General features: G+C 43.6%; 1 protein-coding gene across 1 annotated transcript; it reads right to left on the bottom strand.

Annotated features, from left to right (window-relative positions):
- Window positions 1-5,982: 5,982 nt before the first annotated feature.
- On the bottom strand, window positions 5,983-8,930 carry LOC133904148 (MOB kinase activator-like 1A). Its single transcript, XM_062345657.1, has 7 exons — window positions 8,598-8,930; window positions 8,000-8,048; window positions 7,486-7,594; window positions 7,295-7,388; window positions 7,054-7,187; window positions 6,775-6,938; window positions 5,983-6,418 (listed from the first exon to the last, which is right to left on the bottom strand). The coding sequence occupies exons 1-7, from the start codon at window positions 8,621-8,623 to the stop codon at window positions 6,344-6,346; spliced, it is 651 nt and encodes a 216-aa protein (XP_062201641.1). The 5' UTR covers window positions 8,624-8,930; the 3' UTR covers window positions 5,983-6,343.
- Between the last annotated feature and the right edge of the window lie 13,100 nt (window positions 8,931-22,030).

Here is a 22,030-nt window from a genome sequence, read left to right as displayed (position 1 = left end):
ATCTAGGAGTTTCACAAATTCTTAAACAATTAAAAAAATTGCAGAAGGACAATTAAAAAAATTGCCAACAAAAAATTGTGTAGAAATATAATCATATGAAGCTGTACAAGAAAATAAAAAAAGATCACTTTGTAGATCTCTCGTATGATCATATTTTGTCCAAACTTTTGTAGGTCAACAGGTCTACCATGTTGTGTAGAATGTTTTGAGAATTTTTGGAAACACACAAGTATACAAACCAATGCATGTAGACATGTTGTCAATAGTTGGCGGTGCAGTGGTATCGCTAACATTAGGTAGTTGCTAAATGACAATTCATTGTGGGTTAGAACATTCAAATTTCTGATCTTACGGTCTTGCTTGGAGATTTGTTCATGCCAACGAGACCATCGTCTCTGACTCTGGTGAAATTTGGTGTCGGCCTTCACTGTGTGCCCCATGCTTCCGTGATAGCGATGGCTTTTTTTTCGAGAACATGCTTGGCACGTTTTTCATTAAGAGAAGTTAGAAGTTCACACGACCAAGGGTCCAAGACCCCTGTCAGCGACCTAAGATCATTACAGTCCTATTACAAGAAAACTCGTCGCGTCCCGACGTAGAGAGGAAAGGAAAAATAACAGAAAACAAGAGGCCGTGATGGGAGTTATCATCGATACTGTAGATAGAACGACAATGGCCCCTTGCTGGCCTGTACCCAACCTGTTGCTTCCGTGCGAATGCGCTGAAGCAGCTCCATCGCTTCCGTTCCTGAAGACCCTATTGTTCCTATCGCGCCTGTACATGAAGTCTATCAACAAATGGTTGAACTCCTCAGGAAGCGATTGCCTAACAGTAATTGAATATTTTTGCATATATAGAACATTTCAATAGATGTGAGAGATAACATGTGGCCTTAAGACAACTTCAAAAAAAAAAAGATTAACAGTTACCATAGTTGTGCGAGATACACATGTGTTAGAAATTACGGGACAAATTCCATGAACCATGTCAAAAAGATGGCTCTTAATAGTATAATTACGGATCATACTACAACAGGACGTATGCGGTTAAAATTCTCGGGATTTGGCTTCCACGTAGAATGGCAAGCTTCCTCTGTAAGGGTATATTTCATTCGAGACCTAAATGTGCCTAGGCTTGCCACCCTAAAACTTGGCCACCATTTGAGACAAAGGGTCTGTTTGGTTTGCAGCTGTGGGTGCCTTACCAAAATTTGGTAGTGCCAAAACGTGGACAGTGCCAATTCGCGGGTAATGGGGAAGAACATAGTGTTTGGATTGCAGGCTTATCAAAACTAAACATAATTGTTCGTATGATCATGACACGTGGGATCCATTTATCATCTAAATATTTTTTATCAAAATATAGTCAAGTGAGATCTAGTTTGGTAGGTTTAATTGTAATTAATACAATAGTGTAAATGGATCATAAATCAAATAAATAGTTTATAAAATATACTCATTTGAAATTTTCTAATCCAAATAACAAAGCATTTATGGCCACCAATCTGATCATGACACATCAGCAGAGGACTTGGGCTGGTGGAGGCCAGAGCTAGGACTTAGACCGGGCCGAATTTGGGCGGCCCATGGCATGACACGGCAAGAGAAAAATTGGGTCGGGCTGGTACGGCACGAACACACGAACACACGGGCTGTGTCATGCCCAAGGTTTGGGCATGGTGGATGGCACAGCCCAACCTAAATATTGGGTTATATCTGGACTAGCATGGCACGAAAATGTTTCGTCGGCACGAAAACGGCTCGTCGGCAAGTAAAAGGTCCGTCGGCACGAAAACAGCCCGACGGCATAGAAAAAGCCCGTGCCAGGCACGAACAGCCCGCCGCGCTCGTATTTGAATGCGTACCAACCTATGCCTCGTGCTATCATCCATGCTTGCTCAGTATGCATGACGGACTCCACCTCCATGCATGCTCCACGCCTAGTAGGCTAGCACCACCCAGGCTGTCCAGCTGCCATCGGCAAGTGCTGGCCCATCGCTGCCAACACAACCGTGCTGTTCATTCATGTCCTGTTAGGCTGTTGCGTTGACGTTTGCTGCTCGATCTCTCTTCTCGCGTCAGCTCGGCCTCTCTGAGTATGTGTGTCTCAGCGTATGTGTCACTGAATTTTTTTCTCAACGTGATTTGATAAATGGGCGGCAAGGCTGGGCTGGTGCGCCAAAGACTTTTTTCTCTCTGTTTTTGAGCCTAGCTCTGCTCTAGCATGGGTGGCACGACCGAGAAGTGCAGCATGCATGCATGCAGAGTCGATCGTTCTCTGCAGGTCAACGTCGCACAATCGCATGGTCACCACGGAAGCTCTCGTGGTTGCAGGTGCCCATGATTCGCTGGCGCGCGCCGGTTGGGGAGGCTCCGAGGGTGGAACAGCGACAGCGCCGCCCACACTTTCTCCCGCCGTGGCTTTTCCTGCCCACAGTTCCACGACGGCCATCCTACCAATTACCGAGCATAGCAAGCGCTCAATCGATGGAAATGGCGAAAGCAAAAGTGACGCGGGTACCTAAGTCAGCTCGTATATTCGGCATGAATGATCTCGTCATGTTTTCTTTCTCTCTTTTTAACTGAAAACAGTAACAAAAGATTCTTCAAGCATTATTCGATGCAGTGCTAACATGAGTAAAGAGGAGTAGATATGACTAGAGAGGCAACACACAAAGAGGCAACAACAAAAAAACCAACTTCATATAATACCTATATAATCTATATTTTTCTACTCGTTTCGCCACCAAGTCACCAGCTTATTTGTTCACGATCTTCGCAGTTTCACACTAGCAACAATATTAAATCCTCACGCACAAAAATATACTCCCTGGTGGTAGAACTGGTAGGAAAAAAAGTGTAATAAGACGCTATATGCACAGTAGCTCTTCAAGTCCTGGTTCGTCCATGCCTGAGGCTCCCGATCCATGTCGTCTATCCTCAAGCATGAGAGACTATAGGATGGACAATTGTCATTTGGACAGTGTGGATGGCTACAAAGAGGAGGAGCAACATGAGGCAAAGGCTATTCCATACCGGAGGAAGCAACGACCAACTACCTCGTTGTGGAGACGGTGACGACCAATGATACTACCAGGTCATCTGCTCCACAGACAGGGGGTAGAATGTTGGAAGCATTTCACTAAGAATAAAGAAATATGCAATGGTTAGTTGGTTGTAGTGTCTATAACTTGTAATTATTGTAAAAAAGAATATTCTGCAGACTCACATGGTGGTACAGGGCATCTAAACCACCATTATCTAGTATGCTTCAAAAAGTTTCCATGGGAGAACAAGGCGAAAGAGTGCAAACTCAACTGAATATCTCTGCAGATGGCTCTGTAGGTACATGAGTTTATGATCTTCAAATAGCTCGCGATGAAATTGCTAGGCATATAGTTATGGAAAATATACCCACTAGGATGGGTGAAAGTGCTAGCTTTGAAACAATGATAAAAAGCCTTTTATCCACAGTACAGTAATGTATCTAAAAAAACCACCAAGAGAGATATAATGAGAATGTACAAAGAACAAATGGATTTTCTGAAACAAAGTTTTCGGGTCATAAGCTTTTCTGTTTCCTTAACATTAGACATTTGGACGTCTTCACACTAGAGGACATGCTACCTTAGTGTTGTTGCCCATTACACAGACAACGAGTATAAGCTAAACAAAAGGGTCATTGGATTCACGGTTATTGATGAGTCACACACTGGAGAGGCCATAGCCGCACTCATCCTAGAGGTTATCCAAGAATATGGGATAGAAAATAGGATTGTATTACATTGGATAACACATCGGCCATGAAGACATGGAACCATATATGTAAAACTACATTGGTGGATATGTTCTCCACTAAAGATGTATATGCCACATCATCACCTCATGGTATAGGCAGATATGTCGTATGTAAGTCAATATTTAAATAGTATCCGTAGTGCTATTCGCTTTCTTCCGAGCTCCCCATTGGCATACAACAAATTCAAGGAGTACTGCAAGATTAATGGTTTGAAACCAAAAAAATTCGGCTTGGACATGAAAGTCTGTTGGAACTTAACATACACTATGCTAAAATAGATAAAAGGGTACGAGAATATTTTCAGCAATTTTATCAATGCTCAAGGTATATGCATATTGCTTACTAACACGGATTGGGAAGTTGCTACAAGTTTACGTCGTCTCTTAAAACCATTCTATAACGCATCAACACAATTGTCTGGTATTTACTACCCTATATCTTCTGTATTTCTTGAATGGCTTATGAAAATTGTTGACACGTTTAATGAGCATAGTACAAAAGAAATGCTAGTCCCTATTGTTAATACAATGAAGGAAAATACTTAAAATATTTCAATGCTATTCAACACTTGTATTGTTTTGCTCTCGTCTTTGATCCATGTAAGAAGTTGGTGAAACTAGATCTTGCTTTTTGTTTTATTGGCGATGCACTCAATCTTGATTACTCAGCTGCTTACTCATATGTTAAATCTGAGATATTTTGAGTTTTTTTTATGTACCAGAAGAAGTTTGGTTAACCTCACCTAAGGTCTGAACCAGCACAAAATGAGAAAAGAAAAACTACGACGACTAACATGTGGAAGAAGCTGAAGGGAAAAAAAGGATTCTTCTTTCTCAACTCAGCCAGCTAAGTCATCTTGGAACCCCAACGCAGAGCTCAACCACTACCTTGAGTTGGATCATGTTTTTCATGATCCACTACTTCAGGATGATGACCAGATCAACCTCCTTGGATGGTGGAAAGATAACGAACATCAATTTCCTGTGCTATCCCAATTTGCACGAGATGTTCTTCTTGTACCAGTATCAACTGTATCTTCAGAATCAACATTCAACACAGCGGGAAGAATAATCGAAGAACGAAGGTCGTCTCTTATGCTCGAGATGGTCGAGGCACTCACTTGCCTCAAGGACTGGGAGGCCGCGGAAACTCGACAGCAGCACCATCTAGAGGACCCAGAGATCATGAATACCTTAGTCGATCTTGAGCTCGTAGATGAGGATTAATTATCTTTGTAATAGTATGCGGTACTCTTTTCCTTACCAGGGTGTAAGGTTTTTGACGAGGTTGTGTACTAGCATGTGTTTGCAATTAATAAAGTTCATGTTCCCTAACTGCATCTTTTTTTCTTCTGCAATTAATAAAGTTCATTTGTGTAACGTTTGGATCGGCACCAAGCATTGGCACGCCCATGCACTGGTGCCCACACGCAGTTCAATTCTGCACCCACGCGGGGCCAAAACGGGCAGTGAAAAGCTTCGGCGTGCCCACACTTTGGCATGGCTGGCCAGGGCGTCAAGCTGTCAACCAAACATGCCCTCTTGTTTCTCCCGTCCGTCCTCCTCCTTATCCTCGAGGTTGTCCAAGGCTGTGCCCACGTCCACATCATCAACTTTAGCAGTTAAACCTCGCGTAGCCGTGCAGGGCGTCTAGTGTCCCACGGTCTCACCCTTATCCAGGTGACTAGGCCCTCGCCCTCCGCCCCGATGGGCTACCATTCATGCGCCTCACCGGCATTGGTCCGCCCTCCCCTCCCGGCCGCGACGTCGGGGTCTTATGTATATGAAATCGGTTTTTTTGGGACAAACTTTTTTTGGCGCTTTATTCAGATCAGGAAATCTGGTTTTAGGCTTACGTCTGGACTTTGTTGTAGAAAAATGGGTGTTTCATTGTGGAATAGTGTTTCCGTTTCCCATAAAAAGTCTTGCAGAACTTTCTGAAACTCCAAAGTATTTCTGCCTCAGATAACCAACTTTATTATTGCTATCTCAGTACCAGTAACAGAAAGATGGAATTGCGTATTTACAATTACATGCTCACTGAAGACTAGTTTTACATATCCTATGTCCACAAAATGCAATGTCCAAGCACAATTGGAGATAAGTTTTGTCAGAGGAAAAAGGTTCATTGGCTTTCGGCTGAAGATGCATCGATGTAGCGCGGAAAAAATTATAGATGAACCAATGAACAAAGTTTTCTGTTAGTATACACAAATGTTTGCTAGTTGCAAACTAGTTACATCAGCAATTCAGCATGGTTAGGTTACGGGAGCGAATTAAGAGAATAAAGGTGCAGCACAAAATATCAGAGAAGCAAGAACAATCTCATCTAGCCCCTAAATTGTTTCTCCAGGGGTTCATAAGACAAGCATCGTCTGGTCTCATATTCACGGAGCAGACGCAAAAAACAATACAACAAGAAGAAAAAAAAAACTACTTTGGCCATTCTTTTGGCCTTACTCTCACTCTTTTCTGCACACTTTTATGTACCCAAACCAAGGCAAAACAGGGCTGGAGGGGGGGTCCCAACATTCCTAGATGACATCTTAGCAAACTGAAACAATGGACTCAATTAGATCAATGAGCGGCGCAAGCTCAGCCTTGTCAATCAACTTGAATTCCTGCACAAAGAACAGAAGATTCAAAACAAGGACCAGAATTAAGTGATAATTCATTCAATTAACGTGATCGGCATATACCAAGAATTGTTCTGGTAAAAATAATGTCACACTCACTAGCAGGCCAAACAAAATGCATGATGAGATGGCATCATGCAAAGAACGGAAATTATAAGTTATATATCACAGTTTACATTTCAGTTTAAAATTCATCCCTTTTCAACAAAATGAAATTCTTTTTTATCAGCTCCAAATACTGAAATAAGTAACTAATCGGAATATGTTCTTCTACTGAACAAAATATATCGTATATGCTCACTAAAGCAGGGGAAATAAAGGTAGATCAAGAGGCAATTTACCCAGGTGAACAATGTAAAATGCTTGAAGCAGGTGTTAAGGTGCGCTTCTTCCTTGAGGTTCACAATCTTCTGAAAATGTGAGTGGTAGATGTGAGCATAAACACGGAAAAGACGCTTGAATATTGTCTTCACAACTTCCCGAAAATTTAGCGGGAAAGGAGTTCCTGCATGGAGTTAAAATTAATCAATCCACAAAACAAGAAGTCATACTCCTGACACCGAGTTAAACTGATAAATGCATTTCTGAACCAGTTTGTATCTTATGATATGTTAAAGTACCGAGTTTCTGTGGGAAGATGGATTCATCATCAAGCTGGGTCTCAATCCAGTCCATCAAATACTCGACATATTTTGGCGCTGAAACCTCGATCGGTTTCTTGATCTGCACCCCATCAGCCCATCTGTACTCAAACCTGAAAATTTTGGTAGTCACCGGTTGAAAACGCTTGCGAACAAAGTTCAGAGTTTCACGGTCGAAACTAGAAACCACATGTCTGTCTCAAAGAGGCATGCATCTTACTTGGGTCCGGCTGACATTGTTGGGCACGTAGCTGGTGTGCAGAACTCCATCAGAGTGCCGTATAAGATGTTCACCTGGTTGAAGAAATCAACAGCTGCAACAAAGCAACAACCAGGTTATTAGGACGTGCAGAGGCAATTGCATGGTATGATTTTTTTTCTTCTAAGATGAGATGGCGATTAGAGACTCACTATTAACAGCTAGCCATTCATTAAGATCCTCTCCAGGCGGCAACCGAACCGCATCCCTCAAATTTCCACTTCCTAAGGTTGCATCAATGTGCTTTTTCAGCTGCACACCCTGTATTGAACACAAACCACAAAAGGAGAAACAAATGCCTCAACCCTCAAGCCCCTCCACACTCTATTGACGAGAAGGAACAATGGTCTGCATCTTGCTAAAATCTAATGTTCTATTGTGTCAGTAGTCGGTACAATGTTCTATTGTATAAGTCTGGCTGTCTTATTGGATACTCTAAATGTTTAATTCTTAACTTTGATATGACATTTTGAGCTGCTGCATCCTTTTTTTTTCTTTGCTATTTTTTGTCGGAAACCATTGCGAGGAGTTTATGATCGCAAGTATGGAAAAAGGTCCCATCAAAAGTATGAAAACATTGTTTGGAAAAAAAATAAAAATATGAAAGCAAGAGACTAATTGCATTGTTTAAAACAAGATATTAATCTTTAGCCGACAACTGCCTACCTTATTTCCGGAAGGTGCATTCTTCTTAGGCCTAAACGTCTTCTGATTCCTGCCATAAACCAAATTCAAGAAAGATTGATCACATACGTACAACTGAACAGGACTACAAGAGAATAACAGGCAAGCATTCCAGAATTCTAGTGTGCTGTTAACTTGAGTCAATGCAAAACATAAAAAGAAAAAAAGGACTTATAGGACTCAAAACAATTTTCCTAAAAACGGACTCATAAAAGAAAAACTCAAAAAAAATCCTAAAAAAGGGCTCAAAATTCCAGCAATTAGAACATGCAAAAAGCCTTATTGCTCCCTAGGTCAAAATAATTTTCTTGTTCCTCCTCCCTTTCTCTTTTTCCTGTCTTTTCTGTGGGTTTTTATGATCACAAATACAACATCTTCCACATGTACCTGAATCTCATCCCACCATTACAAAACAAGATTTCGAAAGAAACTATGAGGGCGAGTTCTTGAGACCAGGAAAAGATTTGGAGGGAAAATAGCGATACATAACAAGAAGAACGACATGCTTATAGGGCACATTGAACTGGAAGAAGAAGAAGAAGATCAATTGGACAGGACAAGAACTAAGAACAAGTCATACTTGCTTCCAAGGCCGAAGAGACTCATGTCTTCCCTTCACCACCCGATCAAGAAACTGGGCAGGGAATTCCTGACAGGAGAAGGGACTGGGGTTGCAACAGAATCAGATATGTTCGCGCCTCTCTCTCTCTCTCTCTCTCTCTCTCTCTCTCGCCCTCGCTGTCCCTCTTCTCGAGTTCTCCTCCCCTCTTCTCTGAAATAGGCAGGAAAGGGTCGCCGTGAAGATTTCTATTCTCTCGTCCGCAGCTCCTCTCCCCTCCTTTTGATTTTGTTATTCTTACTCCTTTTTTATAAGTGATATTCTTGCTCCTTGTTGCTGCTGGTGTTGGTTGAGATGGTGGTGGTGTTATTTTAGATGGTGTTTGGCGGGGTCTTAGGGCGGAGAGGTTAATCTCAACCACCGCTCCTCCTTTGGCCAGCCTGGCTGCTGCCTCTTTTTCTCTCCTCTGACCAACCTCTCTCTCATTATTTTTAGCGTCCATGATTTGGATAATTGGATTACTGTTACTCCCTCCAATTTTAAATATATGACATTTTGATTAAAATCCGATCGAATTTTTAAAATTTTAACTGTCAATAGCTTCTAAAATATTTATTTTGAAAACATAAAAATTACACGTGTAGATTTATTTTGAAAAATATTTTTATAATATTATATTGTTAGATTTCCAAAATAAATATTTTAGAAACTATTGATAATCAAAATTTTAAAAGTTTAACTAGATTTTGACAAAAACGTCATATATTTAAAACCGGAGGGAGCAGTCCTTTATATTAACAAGGGGTCTACAAGAGGTCAAAGATGGTGTTCCTATAAACTTGTGCATTTAGAGGATGATGAAGCATATCTATCAAATGCAGTGCTATTAAATCCTTTGCCAATCTGGAGTCTACAGAAAGATTAGTAGACCACGCAATAGGAGCTATTAGTTTGTATGAGTATATTGCCCACCACTTAAAAATTTTAGGGTTAACTGATGTATAAAACTCAATGCAAGTTTGCGATTGTATGCGTTATGGTGTGCTAATCTTTTTTGAAAAAAAAATGTAGTTGTGAGAAAACTTTTGTGACCCAATTGCTAAATAGAATTATTGTTCATAAATTCTGTCACTCAATGGTGGAGACTTCTTAAGTCGACACAGTTAGTAACTAAACGATGTTCTCCGCTATTTTGAGGGCAACCATAAGTTTTGCTTCATGATTTTTTTTTCAAAAATAAAATAGTCTAACAGAACAATGTGATATCTAACTCACTATTTGGAGAGCAACCAAAAGAAAAGGCAGTTAACCAAACACTAAAATTTGGAACCAGACAAGTTTTTATCTGTTGTGGGATGGTTTCATAGGCCCCTTCGAAAAAGGATCAACGACCTCTGCGACCACTGCTTACTAACAGTTTACGGTTGTTGTGGTTTTGACATGTTGCATGAACCCTTTGGACTTGCCAAAGGTAATTTGCGGACGCTCGGCGCCACCCAAGTGTGTCCAGATGCCGGTATCGGTGAAGCCATTGATGGGCCTTCGGAAGTTGACTGAAGATCTCCGGTGGGCTTCGTAAGGGAGTCAACTGAAGGGATGTCAAAGGCGTTGTTGTGGGCGAAGCCCTCAGTGAGCCTTGGGAGGCAAGGCGAGGACCATCACATGGGGCCGTGAGGAAGACGATCAAGGGTGCCCCGAAGGTGCTATCGGCCGTAGACCTTTGGGAGTGTGATAGAGGTGAAACCGATGCTCGCAACCAAGGATCTAGAAGGGTATAATTGTAAATAGGACAGATGTACTTAGGAATAATGCCTTATTGCCCACGAATATGACATGAATGTGACAGTTAGAGGAGTATTATTGTACATTGTAACAGAGAGTGGTTGGGTACGGCCTATAAATAGGGTTACACTGTAACCGAAAAGACGGGTGACATTAATTACACTACACAGTTCTCCATTCAGTGAGTGTCTCTCACCTTGCCTTCGGACTAGTCCAGTGACTGAAGGCCCATTCCTTGGTCGGTTATGAAAGTTTCTAACAGGTGGTGCCATCTGTGGGGATCGAGCGGATTGCGAAGTCATGCCACCCAAGAAAAAGTCAAAGGGCATCGAAGAATTGTTGCACTAGATGCAATAGCTTCCAGAGAGGGCGCCACCATGACCAACCCTTCAGCAGCTATGGAGCCGAACATCACCGTGGTCGAGGCAGACGAAGAGGTCTAAGAAGAAGAACTCGAGGCGGCTGCGGTGACTGATGGCGAGGGTTGAAACTATAAAGACCCAACTTACTGGGAAGGTGAAAAGGCCTCGATGCGAAGGGTTGAGGAAGGCCTTTGCTCTTGTTTTGAAGCTTTGACAGTTGGGAGGGGGAAGACCCCTCATGTTTAGGACTTCGAACAACTGAGGAGTACGGCGATGAAGAAGAAGAAACCGAAGCAGAGGAGCTATGTGCCTAGAAGCTGAGGACCTAGAGAGACAAATCGCACAAAAGAAGCGTATGGTAGAGAGCTTGGAAGCGAGTCGAAAGGCGGCTGAATATCTTCAAAGAGCAAAAGAAGCCAGAAGAACTCTGGAGCAAATGCAGGAGCAAATTAACATGCTACAACGAGAGGGCAAAGAAGCACAGAATGTCATCACCCCTTCGTCAGCATTTACAATATGACATGTGCACGATCTTCGGCATAGGTTGTGCGCAGGCGGTTTAGAATCACCACTCTTCATTGGCTTGCAGAACCAACCATGGCCTTTGGGTTTCAAGATGTCAAGAGTGGTTATGTTCGATGGAGAATCATACCCAAAGGAATTCGTCATGAGTTTTGAAGCGGCAGTTAAATCTACCGGTGGGGACGACTCAACGTTGGAGAAGGCCTTTGTGCTGACGATAAAAGGGATAGCAAGATCTTGGTATTCCGCCTTACCTCCGGGGTCTATATACTCATGGGAGTAGTTGTGTGATGTCCTTTTCTACAACTTCTAAGGCAATCAAGCTGAGAAGATCACAGCCAGAGACCTCTTCGTAGTAAAACAATAGCCGACAGAGTCATTGAAACACTATATGCGCCGCTTCATACATGTGCGCTGTTAGGCGAAGGGCCTGAGCGAGGAAATGATTATTGATGTCACTATTCAAGGCATTAAAGGAGGTTTGTTAGAAGGAAAGTTGACGCGCAAGAGGTCGCGGAGTGTCCATGAACTCTTCAACAAAATGAAGGAGTATGCAAAGTCTGAGGTTGACCATCATCGATGGAAAAGCGAAATGACAGTGTCAAAAACATCAAAGACATACCCCTCAAATAAGGAAACAAATGTTGGCCAACCAAAGGACATTCTGAAGCACTCAAAGAAGAACAAGGCCTTTGGGCATAACTCCAAACAAAAAGAAGTTAACTAGATAGAAGCCAGTTCAGAAGATGCCTTCATAGAGGTCGTCGAGGCCCATAGAGGTGGATCTCACGGAGGCCGAAGCGGTAGAGGTCATGGAGGTCAAGGTGGTCGAGGAGGATGAGCTTCGCGTGACCCAAGCATGTTGTATTGTGAGTTACATGGTGAAGGTGCTGGCCATATGATAAAGCAGTGTCCATATGTTGTAGCCATGAAGGAAAGTCTGGGGAAGCAGCCCTTCGATTATGCCAGGGTATTGCATCATGCCGCGCCATATAGGCTGTGCAACGTGTGGCAGTTTTAGCAGACCTAGACTCAAGCTCATGAGCCAAACCCTTCAATGTTTTCTTCTAAATGGTGATCAATGGCTTAGATGGAGCCATATGTCCCAGCACCTTCAGCTCCACCAGTCCAATCTTATGGTCAATCAATGGCTTTTGAAGTATCACTCCCACCCCCTCCGCCAAGGCTTGCAATCGAAGCCTCACCAGAAACTAGCAGATCAGTGAACACAATAAGCCATGGGTTGAACGTGGTTTTGGCAATCACTGGTGGCTCAAATCCAGAAATTAAGTCCAAGAGACAACGAAAAGAGTATGTGTGAAGGGTTAACCATGTCAGTGTAAACCCTCCCTACATCCGTTCGAAGTGGTCTCATGTCCCCATCACATTCTCACAGGAGGACATGAGGGTTTTGGATTACCCACACATATATACTTTTTTCATCGCTACTAACATCTAAAAAAGTGAGGTCCATAGTATCTTAATAGATTGTGGAAGCTCGGCAGATATCATCTTCAACGATGCCTTCGATAGGATGGGACTGGAGCGAAGTGTCTTACAGCAGGCCAGATCACCATTGCTAGGATTCAGAGGAAAAACAATCAATGCTTTGGGCAAGATACAAATTCCAATCTCTTTCGGCGAACGGTCCAATTTTCGGACAGAAGATATTACCTTCGATGTAGTTGATATGAGCTATCCATACAATGCCATCTTCGGAAGAGGGGTGCTGAACAAGTTCACCGCGGTACCGCACCATGGTTATATGTGCATGAAGATGCCTGGCCTCGAAGGCATAATATCAATGTTGGGAGATCAATAGGTAGCCCACGGAATTGAAGTGGGATACACTCTAGGCCACTGCAACATTTATGTTGTAACAGAACCACTGTCGAAGTCCCATGAAGTCGAAGCTTTGTTGTAGGTACAAAAAGTGCCGAAGGCCAAGCCCGAGGGCCAAACTAAGAAAGTGTTGTTATGTCAGGATAGGCCAAAAAGATCAATGGTCATCAAAGCCAAAATGACAGAAGAAGTCAAACGAAGGATGCTAGAATTTTTCCGCAACAATGAGGATGTCTTCACCTGGATGCCGAAGGATATACAATGGGTCAGTAGAAATATCATTGAGCATACTCTGAATGTTGACCCGAATGTGAAGCCAAAAAAGCAAAGGCTTTGGAAAACTTCCAAAGAGAGAGAAGAAGCAGTGAAGGCTGAGGTAAAAAAACTGCTCAACACCGGAGTTGTGCGTGAAGCACTGCATTCGGAGTGGTTAGCAAACCCAGTGTTAGTCAAGAAAAGTAACATTAGTTAGAGAATGTGTGTTGATTTCATAGACTTAAACAGAGAATGCCCGAAGGATGATTTTCCTTTGTCACGCATCAATCAGCTTGTGGACTTCGCAGCTGGCTGTGAGATGCTAAGCTTTCTAGACGCATATTCTAGATACCATCAGGTCTAGATGGCGAAGGAGGATGAAGCAAAAACAAGTTTCAGAACCTCCTTCAGAATATATTGCATGTAAGAATGGCATTCAGCCTTAGGAACGCCAGAGCAACATTCGCCAGATTGGTCCAAATTGTGCTAAGTATGTAGTTAGCTAGAAATGTGTCTGCATACGTTGACGACATAGTCATGAAGAGCAACAAGGAGAAGGATTATTTGTATGACCTTCGGAAAACTTTCGCCAATCTGCAAAGTGCGAGATTAAAATTGAAATGTGCATTTGGTGTGCGCTCATGGAGATTACTGAGATTTTTGGTGTCGAAGAGAGGTATCAAGGTAAATCCTGAAAAAATCCAAGCAATACTTGATATGAGGCCTCCGCAGAATAGAAGAGAGGCACAGAGGTTGATGGGAAAATTGGCAACTCTAGGCTGTTCATAGCCAAGCCTATTGAGCGAAGCATGCCTTTCTTCAAAACCCTCAAGGGCCTCAACCCTTTCAGATGGAGTGCGGAGAAACAGAATGCTTTTAACGAACTGAAAGAGTATTTGACAGAGCTCACAACTTTGACTAGCCTGGATCCGAAGGTTGAATTATTTCTTTACATAGCAACTTCCCCTTCGGCGGTAAGTGTCATAATTGTGCAAGAAAAGCAACTCAATGAGAAGTTGCAATAATTTCTAGTGTACTATATGTTGGAGGCATTGGCAGGGCTGTGAGGATCGATGACGTTCTAAGAGGGGGTAAATTAGAATATTTAGAAACTAATGGCTCCAAAAACAATAGAAGATAAACCTATCTCAATTTCTATCTAAATGCGCTATAGGTTTATCTAGTGTGTCTACTCTACCGCTCAAAAGGATTGTAACCTACTCTAGCAAGGTAAATTGCAAGTATGTAAATGCGAAAATATAAATAAGATAGAGAGAGCAAACTCGACCCAAGTGATTTTTATCCCTTGGTATCAATGGCATAAATATCACCCATAGTCCACGTTGGAGCTCCACCAAGGATATGCTCCCGAACGGCACCCAGTCATAGCTCTTGAGCAACCAAGCCACAAAGGCAAGGCCTCAAGCCGGATGATCCATCAAACCACAAAGTCAATGCCTCATCACTAGCCTCTCTTTTGGTCGCTTATTGTTGTGATCACTTTGGAGCTTGAGCCACCAAGGTAAGGATCTCCGCGTCCTCGTACAAGCATCATGTCGCCGCTCCACACCAAGTTAGAGGGTCAACAAGCTTGAGCCACCAAGGCCTAAAATGTTGGTGAGTCACCAAGACTCTAAGGCGTCGACGCACCTCTCGATACAAGCTTGGATCACTCCTTGATCTCTAGACCTAATAGCACTAATCACTCCCTAATCTATATGCTAATTGCCTTGGATGATCACTCTTAGCACTTTAGTGGCTTGGATGCCTTCTCAAGTGTCTTTGTATTTCTCTAGACTCCAGCACACTCCAGCTCCATCAAATGACCGAGTTGGAGGGGTATTTATAGCCTCAACCCTATGGATTAGCCGTTGCCCAATGATCGGAATTTTTCCTTAACACCGGATAGTTCGGTGTGTTGCTTCCTCTGAACACCGGACAATTCGATGTGGTCCCTACTCGTAGCTAGTCATTTGACAAGTGGCACTAGCTGTTGGAAATATTCTGGTGTAAGCATCCGATGTTCACTCTTCACACTAGAACATCTGATGAGTTAAGCTTCAACCTTCAACAGCTGACACCTTCTCTAGTAGAAATACTCTGGTGATAATACTCTGGTGTACACAATACAAACGCCAGACAATCCGGTCAACTGATCTTCATTCTTCAGCACTTATAATTGCCTCTGTAAGAAATTCTTCAGTGCTTTGTACCTTTCATCACCGAATTATCCGGTGCTTTCAAATCTTTTTGCCCCGAGGTAACTCTGCTGCATAAATGCTCCGGTGAGTTCAATACACACAGCACCAGACTATCCAGTGAAGTCATCAACCTTCACTTTGCCTCTGGACTAAATACTCTGGTGAGTTCAACCCCTAAACACCCGACCATCCGATGCTGTCATTTTGTCCGGAACTCGTCCAATTCAATCAATCTTGAGTTCGGCTGCGGTGGCTTCTTCGTGCATTGCATCCATAAAACATACTAAAATATATACTTGACAAACATATTAGTCCCATTGACTATGTTGTCATTAATCACCAAAATCACATACATAGCATAAGGGCTAAAGAAGTTCTATTCTAAAATGGGAAAATGGCATATGCGGTGGTGATGGTTTCATGAAAGCTTCGGCACTACTTCACTGCACACAAGATAACAATGCCAACTTCTACACCCCTTTGTGATATGTTTGAAAATCAAGAAGCCACCAGAAGAATTGGAAAATGGGCCGCGAAGCTTACACCATTCATGCTAACTTCATCGTGAGGATAACGATAAAATCACAAGCCCTTGTGAAGTTTATGGTAGATTGGACACCAAAGAACAAAGGCTTGGAAGAAACACCAATAGACCCGATATGGGTCATATATTGTGATGGAGCTTGAGGAGCTTCAAGGGTTGGCGCAGCAGCAGTAGTGTCTTCACCTTCGGGTGTGAAGCTGCAATACACAGCCAGACTTGATTTTCAGTCAACAAACAATGTCGCAGAATATGAAGCTGTTCACCTCAACCTTCGTAAGGCACGAGCTCTGGGCGCCAGAAGGGATCAAGACAGACTCTCAGGTGGTAGCAGGACAAATAGACAAAATATTCTAGGCAAAGGAGTCAAAACTGGCTAAGTACATGGCAGTCGTGCGAAGCATGGAGAAACATTTCCTAGGGTTCATCGTCAAGTGGCCGATGACTTCGCCAAGGCTACGGTGCGAAGTCTGTCACTCCCTCTAGATGTCGTTTATCATGTTTTGAGGACAATAGCCGTTAGCTTCCCTCAGCAGGTGACAGGCAGTGTCACCATCATTGACAGTGAAGATTGGCTCTATTCCATAATGGCTTACCTTCGAGGCCATTACGAGCCCAAAGATCACATGGAGGCAAAGCATATGATGCAAAGAGTCAAAACTACAAGATTATGGGGGCTAACTTGTATAAGATGGGAGTTTATGCACCAATGCTTTGGTGCATATCCCAAAACTCAAACTAAAGACTCTAGTAAAGGCAAAAGGGGCTCCCGGGACATATGGCAGAATGCTTGGCCTCCTACGCCAGAAGCGACACCCGAAGGGTGAGCCAGAAGGACATAATTTGCTCAAGGAAATACACGAAGGATTGTACGACTCGCACATTGGTACTCGGGCACTTGTCAGAAAGGCTTTTAGGCAAGTATTCTATTGGTCGAAGGCCATCTCTGATGCAGAGAACATGGTGTGAAGTTGTGCAAAGTGCCAATACATGGCCAAGGGCTCAAGCAGACATTCGTTAGTAATACAACTTATCCTGCCAGTTTGGTCTTTGTCTCGTTGGGGGATTGATATCATTGGACAGTTGTCAACTGCTCCAAAAAACCTTCGTTACGTGGTAGTGGCTATCGAGTACTTTTCCAAATGGGTAGAGGCAGCTCCCGTTGGCGAAGATAATGCCGAGAAATGTATAAAAATTCTTATGACAAAACATCATCTGTCATTTCGGTGTTCCTCAGGAAGTAACAGTTGACAATGGGACACAATTCGATAGTAAAGGCTTCAAAAAAATTTGCGAAGACATGGAAATTAAAATCCACTTCTCTTCAGTGTACCATCCTCAGTTGAATGAAGTTGTGGAGAGAGCGAATGGCGTCATCTTGACAGGAGTGGCAAAGCGCTTGCAAGGTTTGCCGAAGGGAAAGTGGGTTGAAGAGTTGCTGAAGGTATTGTGGTCAATCAGGACGACAACTACAAGACCAACGGGTTTCACGCCGTCTCGCTTGCTCTTCCGCAAAGAATCTATGACTCTAGAGGAATGTAAAAACAAATCATTTCGTGTCACAACTGAGACGGATCAAAATGAAGAGATGATAACCAAAGATGCACTAGAGGAAATGAGAATGCAGGCCGTGGAAAACCTGTCGAAGTACTAGGAGTAAACAAGAAGATGGAGGCACAAGAGCATATCTCTGAAGGAGTTCATCTTGGGGGACTTAGTGCTCCGAAGGCTTCCAAATGCCTTGACCATGGGAAAACTCCAAATCAAGTGGGATGGACCTTTCCTGGTCAAGATTGCAAAGAGGCTGGGGTCTTATCACCTAGCTACTCTCGAAGGAGAAGAGATTCCGCATACTTGGAATGCTGATAGCCTTCGCAATTACCATGTGTAATCGAAGATATCGAGAGAGACCTTCGTAGTAGTTGGTGAAGTACTTTACTTTCATGCATTTTTATATTTAGCATTTCAATTCATGTACAGGTGTTGTATTCTTTTTCTCACAGGGCGAACCCTTCGCTAGGGTTTGAGGTTTTTAATGAGGTGGGCACCTTTATAAACCATTATGACAATAAAAAGTAACCCCTTAGAAAGCATATACTCCTACTGAATTGCTGCATAATTCATTGTCGAAGTGGTGCAAGCCTTCGATTGAAGAATGCACACTAATTGACGAAGCAAAGTGGGCCACAGCCAGCCAAGGAAAAATCAAAGTAAAGAACATTAGTGTGCCTAACACCTTGCCCTTCAACTTAAAGACGAGTATGCACCCTCAAGAAAATCCGAAGTGTTGCTTGACCTTAAGACAAAAGACAACACACCTCTCGAAACAAAAGACGAGAGCTAAGAGAGACTATCCTCGCGTCGAAGGCCAAAACATGCCTTCAGATCATAAAGAAAGACAGGGCTAAGAGTGCCAGCCCCACATCAAAGTCAAAACAGACTTTCAGAGATATAAAGATGAAGTGTTGCTAAACCAATCGCAGGCTAAGTACCTTCACAAGTAAAAGTTAAGGTGTCGCTAGACCTTAAGACAAAAGGCAGCACACCTCATGACTCGGAACAAAAGACAAGGGCTATGAGTGCTTGCCCCCGCTCAGAAGATTAATCAACTCTTCATATAGTAAAAAGTAGGGACCTGAGCGTACTAGATTTGCACCGAAGTCAAAGCAGACAATCAAAAGGGAATAGTCAAAGTGTTGCTTTACCTTAAAGCAAAGCAAACAAGACAAACTCCTTGATTTCAAAGATAAGAAAGAAAAGGAAGCCAAAGTGAGGGCTACACACTTCAGTACCAATGAAATTGAAGTAACGCTCAAATTGCATAGAAATGCAAAAACCACATTTTCGTCAATATGCATGCGGCATTCGAATAAAAATGTATAAGCAAATGTACTATGAATGCCGAAGTTCCCTGCAGCGTGAAAGTCGAGGGGACAACATTTTTTGATCGACGCTTCGCGCACGTTGCAGCCGAAGGCCCCTGTGGCTTGAAAGTCAGGGGAAGGGGGCGGTGTTTTTTGATCGACGCTTCACGCACGTTACAGTCGAAGGTCCCTGCGAGTTGAAAGTCAGGGGGGATGGAGTTTTTCTATCGACGCTTCACCTAGTATTTCAAGATTCTAGCTCATAGCTTCACTAGCCTTGACCCCCCTTGGCTCTAGGACCTCGACCCGCTCTTTAACGGCATCGCATGAGAATTGCTTTGCCTCTTGCAATGCTTCGTGCAGCTGTTGGTTTTCAGCTTTTTCAACATCGTAAAGAGCTCGAAGCTCTGACACGCTCGCTTCGGATTCCTCAATGCTTGTGTGAAGGGTCATTACCTTTTGTTCAAGGTCTCGCGTACCCGAGCGAAGAATGGCCACTTTTTTTTCAAGCTCTTGCGAGTGCAAAACAGCCTCCTTTATTTGCCAAACATAATCCTTTTGCTTGGCCTCGGCTTCTTCCATCCGCACAAGATACATGACCTTTAAGGTCTCCGCGCCCTTCGTGCGACCCTCTGCCTACTCCGCTTGATTGCGCAAAGCGTGGGAGAGAAGCATAACCTGTGATAGTACAACAATATAAGAATGAACATGCGAAGGATAGCCTAATGAAAAGTCAAAATACCTTTGCAGCCGCCTCGTTCAAGGCGTTTATGAGTTTAGAGGCAGGTTTTCACACCAGTTATATCTCAAGCTCGGAAAGGACGAGACTGTTGCATATTTTCTTTGCATCTTTCACCTTCCCGAAACTCAGTTCAAACAAAGCAATCTTGAATGCTTCGATATCGATTACCTTAGCATCATGTGAGGTGCTAATAGACATGAGATCCTTGCTAGCATGACGGGTCAAGGTGGTGGAACGTTCCCCTCTTCTTCGATTTATGTGGCTCTGTTAGCTTCGGTTGAGCTGGAGCTAGAGGTAGAGCTGGAGATGACTCAATTCCTGCTCCTTCGACATCTTTAGGATCGTCGGTTTTCTCCATTTCTTCTGCCGCTAGTCCCGTAGCAACTTGCTGGTCCAACGGCTTGTTTTCCTCATCATCGCTGAGCAAGAGGGGGTGAGATTCACTTGCGCAGTAGTAGCATACTTCTGCGAAGATACAGGGACTTTTGGTACATCCTTTGGGGGCGCCTATCGAAGGGTAATCCAGGAATGGCTTCGGAACCCTCGAGATCTTCTTCAACTCCTAAATCATCGAAGGTCATTGGGCGAGGCCTTTTCTTTAGGGCCAGCGCTTTCTTCTTTCTAGCTCCTTGAGCCGGAGGGTCCTCATTTTTTCTTTTCCACTGAACTTTAGTGGTAGAGGCTTCGTCGATGTTAGCATTTGAAGATCGACCACCTTCGGCATGACACGTTGAGGACCTGGACAGCTTTGGCCTATCCTGGTAAGCGAGTCCTCGTAGCTCAAAAATATGGTTGAGTCAATGGTCGAGGGCCTGTTTGGCGCAGATTTGAGCCTCAGCTTACGTGAATTTCCCTACAAGAAGCATAGCTTCAGCTTCTACCTCACCTACTATCAAATCTTTTACACGAGGCAAAACATAAGAACGGTAAAGAATGGAAGAACAATAAAAAAGAAGGGCTCAGTGAACATACCGATAAACCCTCTAACATCAAGTTGGGGGCGACAGAGTCCCTCTAGTCCTTTTGAGCCAAAGCACAAGATGGACCACCCTTCGCTCAAGGGCCACACCCCAGCTACCACGAACTTTTCGGCGAGGTCACGTGTACTCAAGTACCTCGCACACCTTGTGAATGCCTCAAAGGCCGCCCGCTGGGAGTGTTTCAATGGCACATCTGGGGCTCGGTCCCCTTTGTACTCTTAGCACTTGGATACAAGGTACTCCTTTTTGTCCACCTTGTGGTAGAACCACCATTGCGTCTAGTCCTTTGGCCACTTATTCTTGTAGGCCACGACAGGCATCGTCAGGCTAGGTCAGTAGGTAAAGTTGACATACCCATAGTGGACCTCGTTTTGCATGCCATCTTTGAAGATTGGCTTTGACTGGTGGTCGAGCTAGTGAGCTACAACGAAGGCTCTGGCCAAGGCCTTCTCTCCCTTTCACTATGTCGCCCAGGCGAAGAGAATGAGTCGTACGATGGTGTTCGGTGTCAACTGATGAAGGAAGACTTCGAACATTTTCAGAACCTTTGGGACAATCTCGTTGCATGGAAGGCGAAGCCCGGCAAGAAAGTAGTCCACGAACACAACGGCTTCGTCTTCTTCCGGTGTAGGAAACTCCTGGTCTTTCAGGAGCCTGACCTTGGAGACATCGCAATTAAGGCTTTCCTCGATCAGTCCAGCTAAGGCTTCGTCATCAACCTTAGATCGTCCAATCCAATATATCTTCGGCCTACCAAACTTGCTCTTTGGAGCCATCGTGTTAAGCTATCTAGATTGTGTGTGCGAAGGGTTGCAGATGCCTTCGTGCAGGGTGAAAGAGTTGTACAGGAAAGATTGAAGCAACGGAGTTCACGGTGAAAATAACCCTAGGGGTGAAATATATAGTGGTAAAAAGTCTAAGGCTAGGTGAAAATACATCAATTCGGGGTCCAAAGTGCCTTCTTTATGGTAGTTAAAGCGTCGGTTTGAGATCTGAGCCATCACTAGCGGCAGTTAATGCGTCCATTCGGGATCAAACCGTCTCCTTTATGGTAGTTAATGCAAAACAGATCACATAAAAGAAGCCTCAAAACTTGAGCCATTTCGCTAGAAAATGCTATGAGCACAAAGTTATACTGACCGGACGCAAAAAGGGGGCTCCTTCACTGAAGGAAAACCTTAGGCTGAGAGTCCTTCGACAGGCCGAAGGGGACGGTGTTCGGTGCTACCACTTAGTTCATAGGTCCGGCCCATCGAAGAAGAGCCTTGCTCGTTGGGGGGGGGGCTGCTGTTGCGGGATGGTTTCACAGGCCCCTTCGGAAAAGGGTCAAACTCTGCGACCACTGATTACTAACAACTTACGG

This window comes from Phragmites australis, chromosome 21, assembly GCF_958298935.1.
Source record: "Phragmites australis chromosome 21, lpPhrAust1.1, whole genome shotgun sequence".
Classification (NCBI taxonomy): Eukaryota; Viridiplantae; Streptophyta; class Magnoliopsida; order Poales; family Poaceae; genus Phragmites; species Phragmites australis.
This window is presented reverse-complemented; position numbering and strand designations above follow the sequence as displayed.

Coding starts and splice junctions, on each gene's coding strand:
- LOC133904148 (XM_062345657.1), bottom strand. CDS start 8,623: ATGAGTCTCTTCGGCCTTGGAAGCAA. Junction 7,188..7,294: donor ACAATGTCAGCCGGACCCAA/GTAAGATGCATG, acceptor CAAAATTTTCAG/GTTTGAGTACAGATGGGCTG. Junction 6,419..6,774: donor ATTTTACATTGTTCACCTGG/GTAAATTGCCTC, acceptor TTCTTTGTGCAG/GAATTCAAGTTGATTGACAA.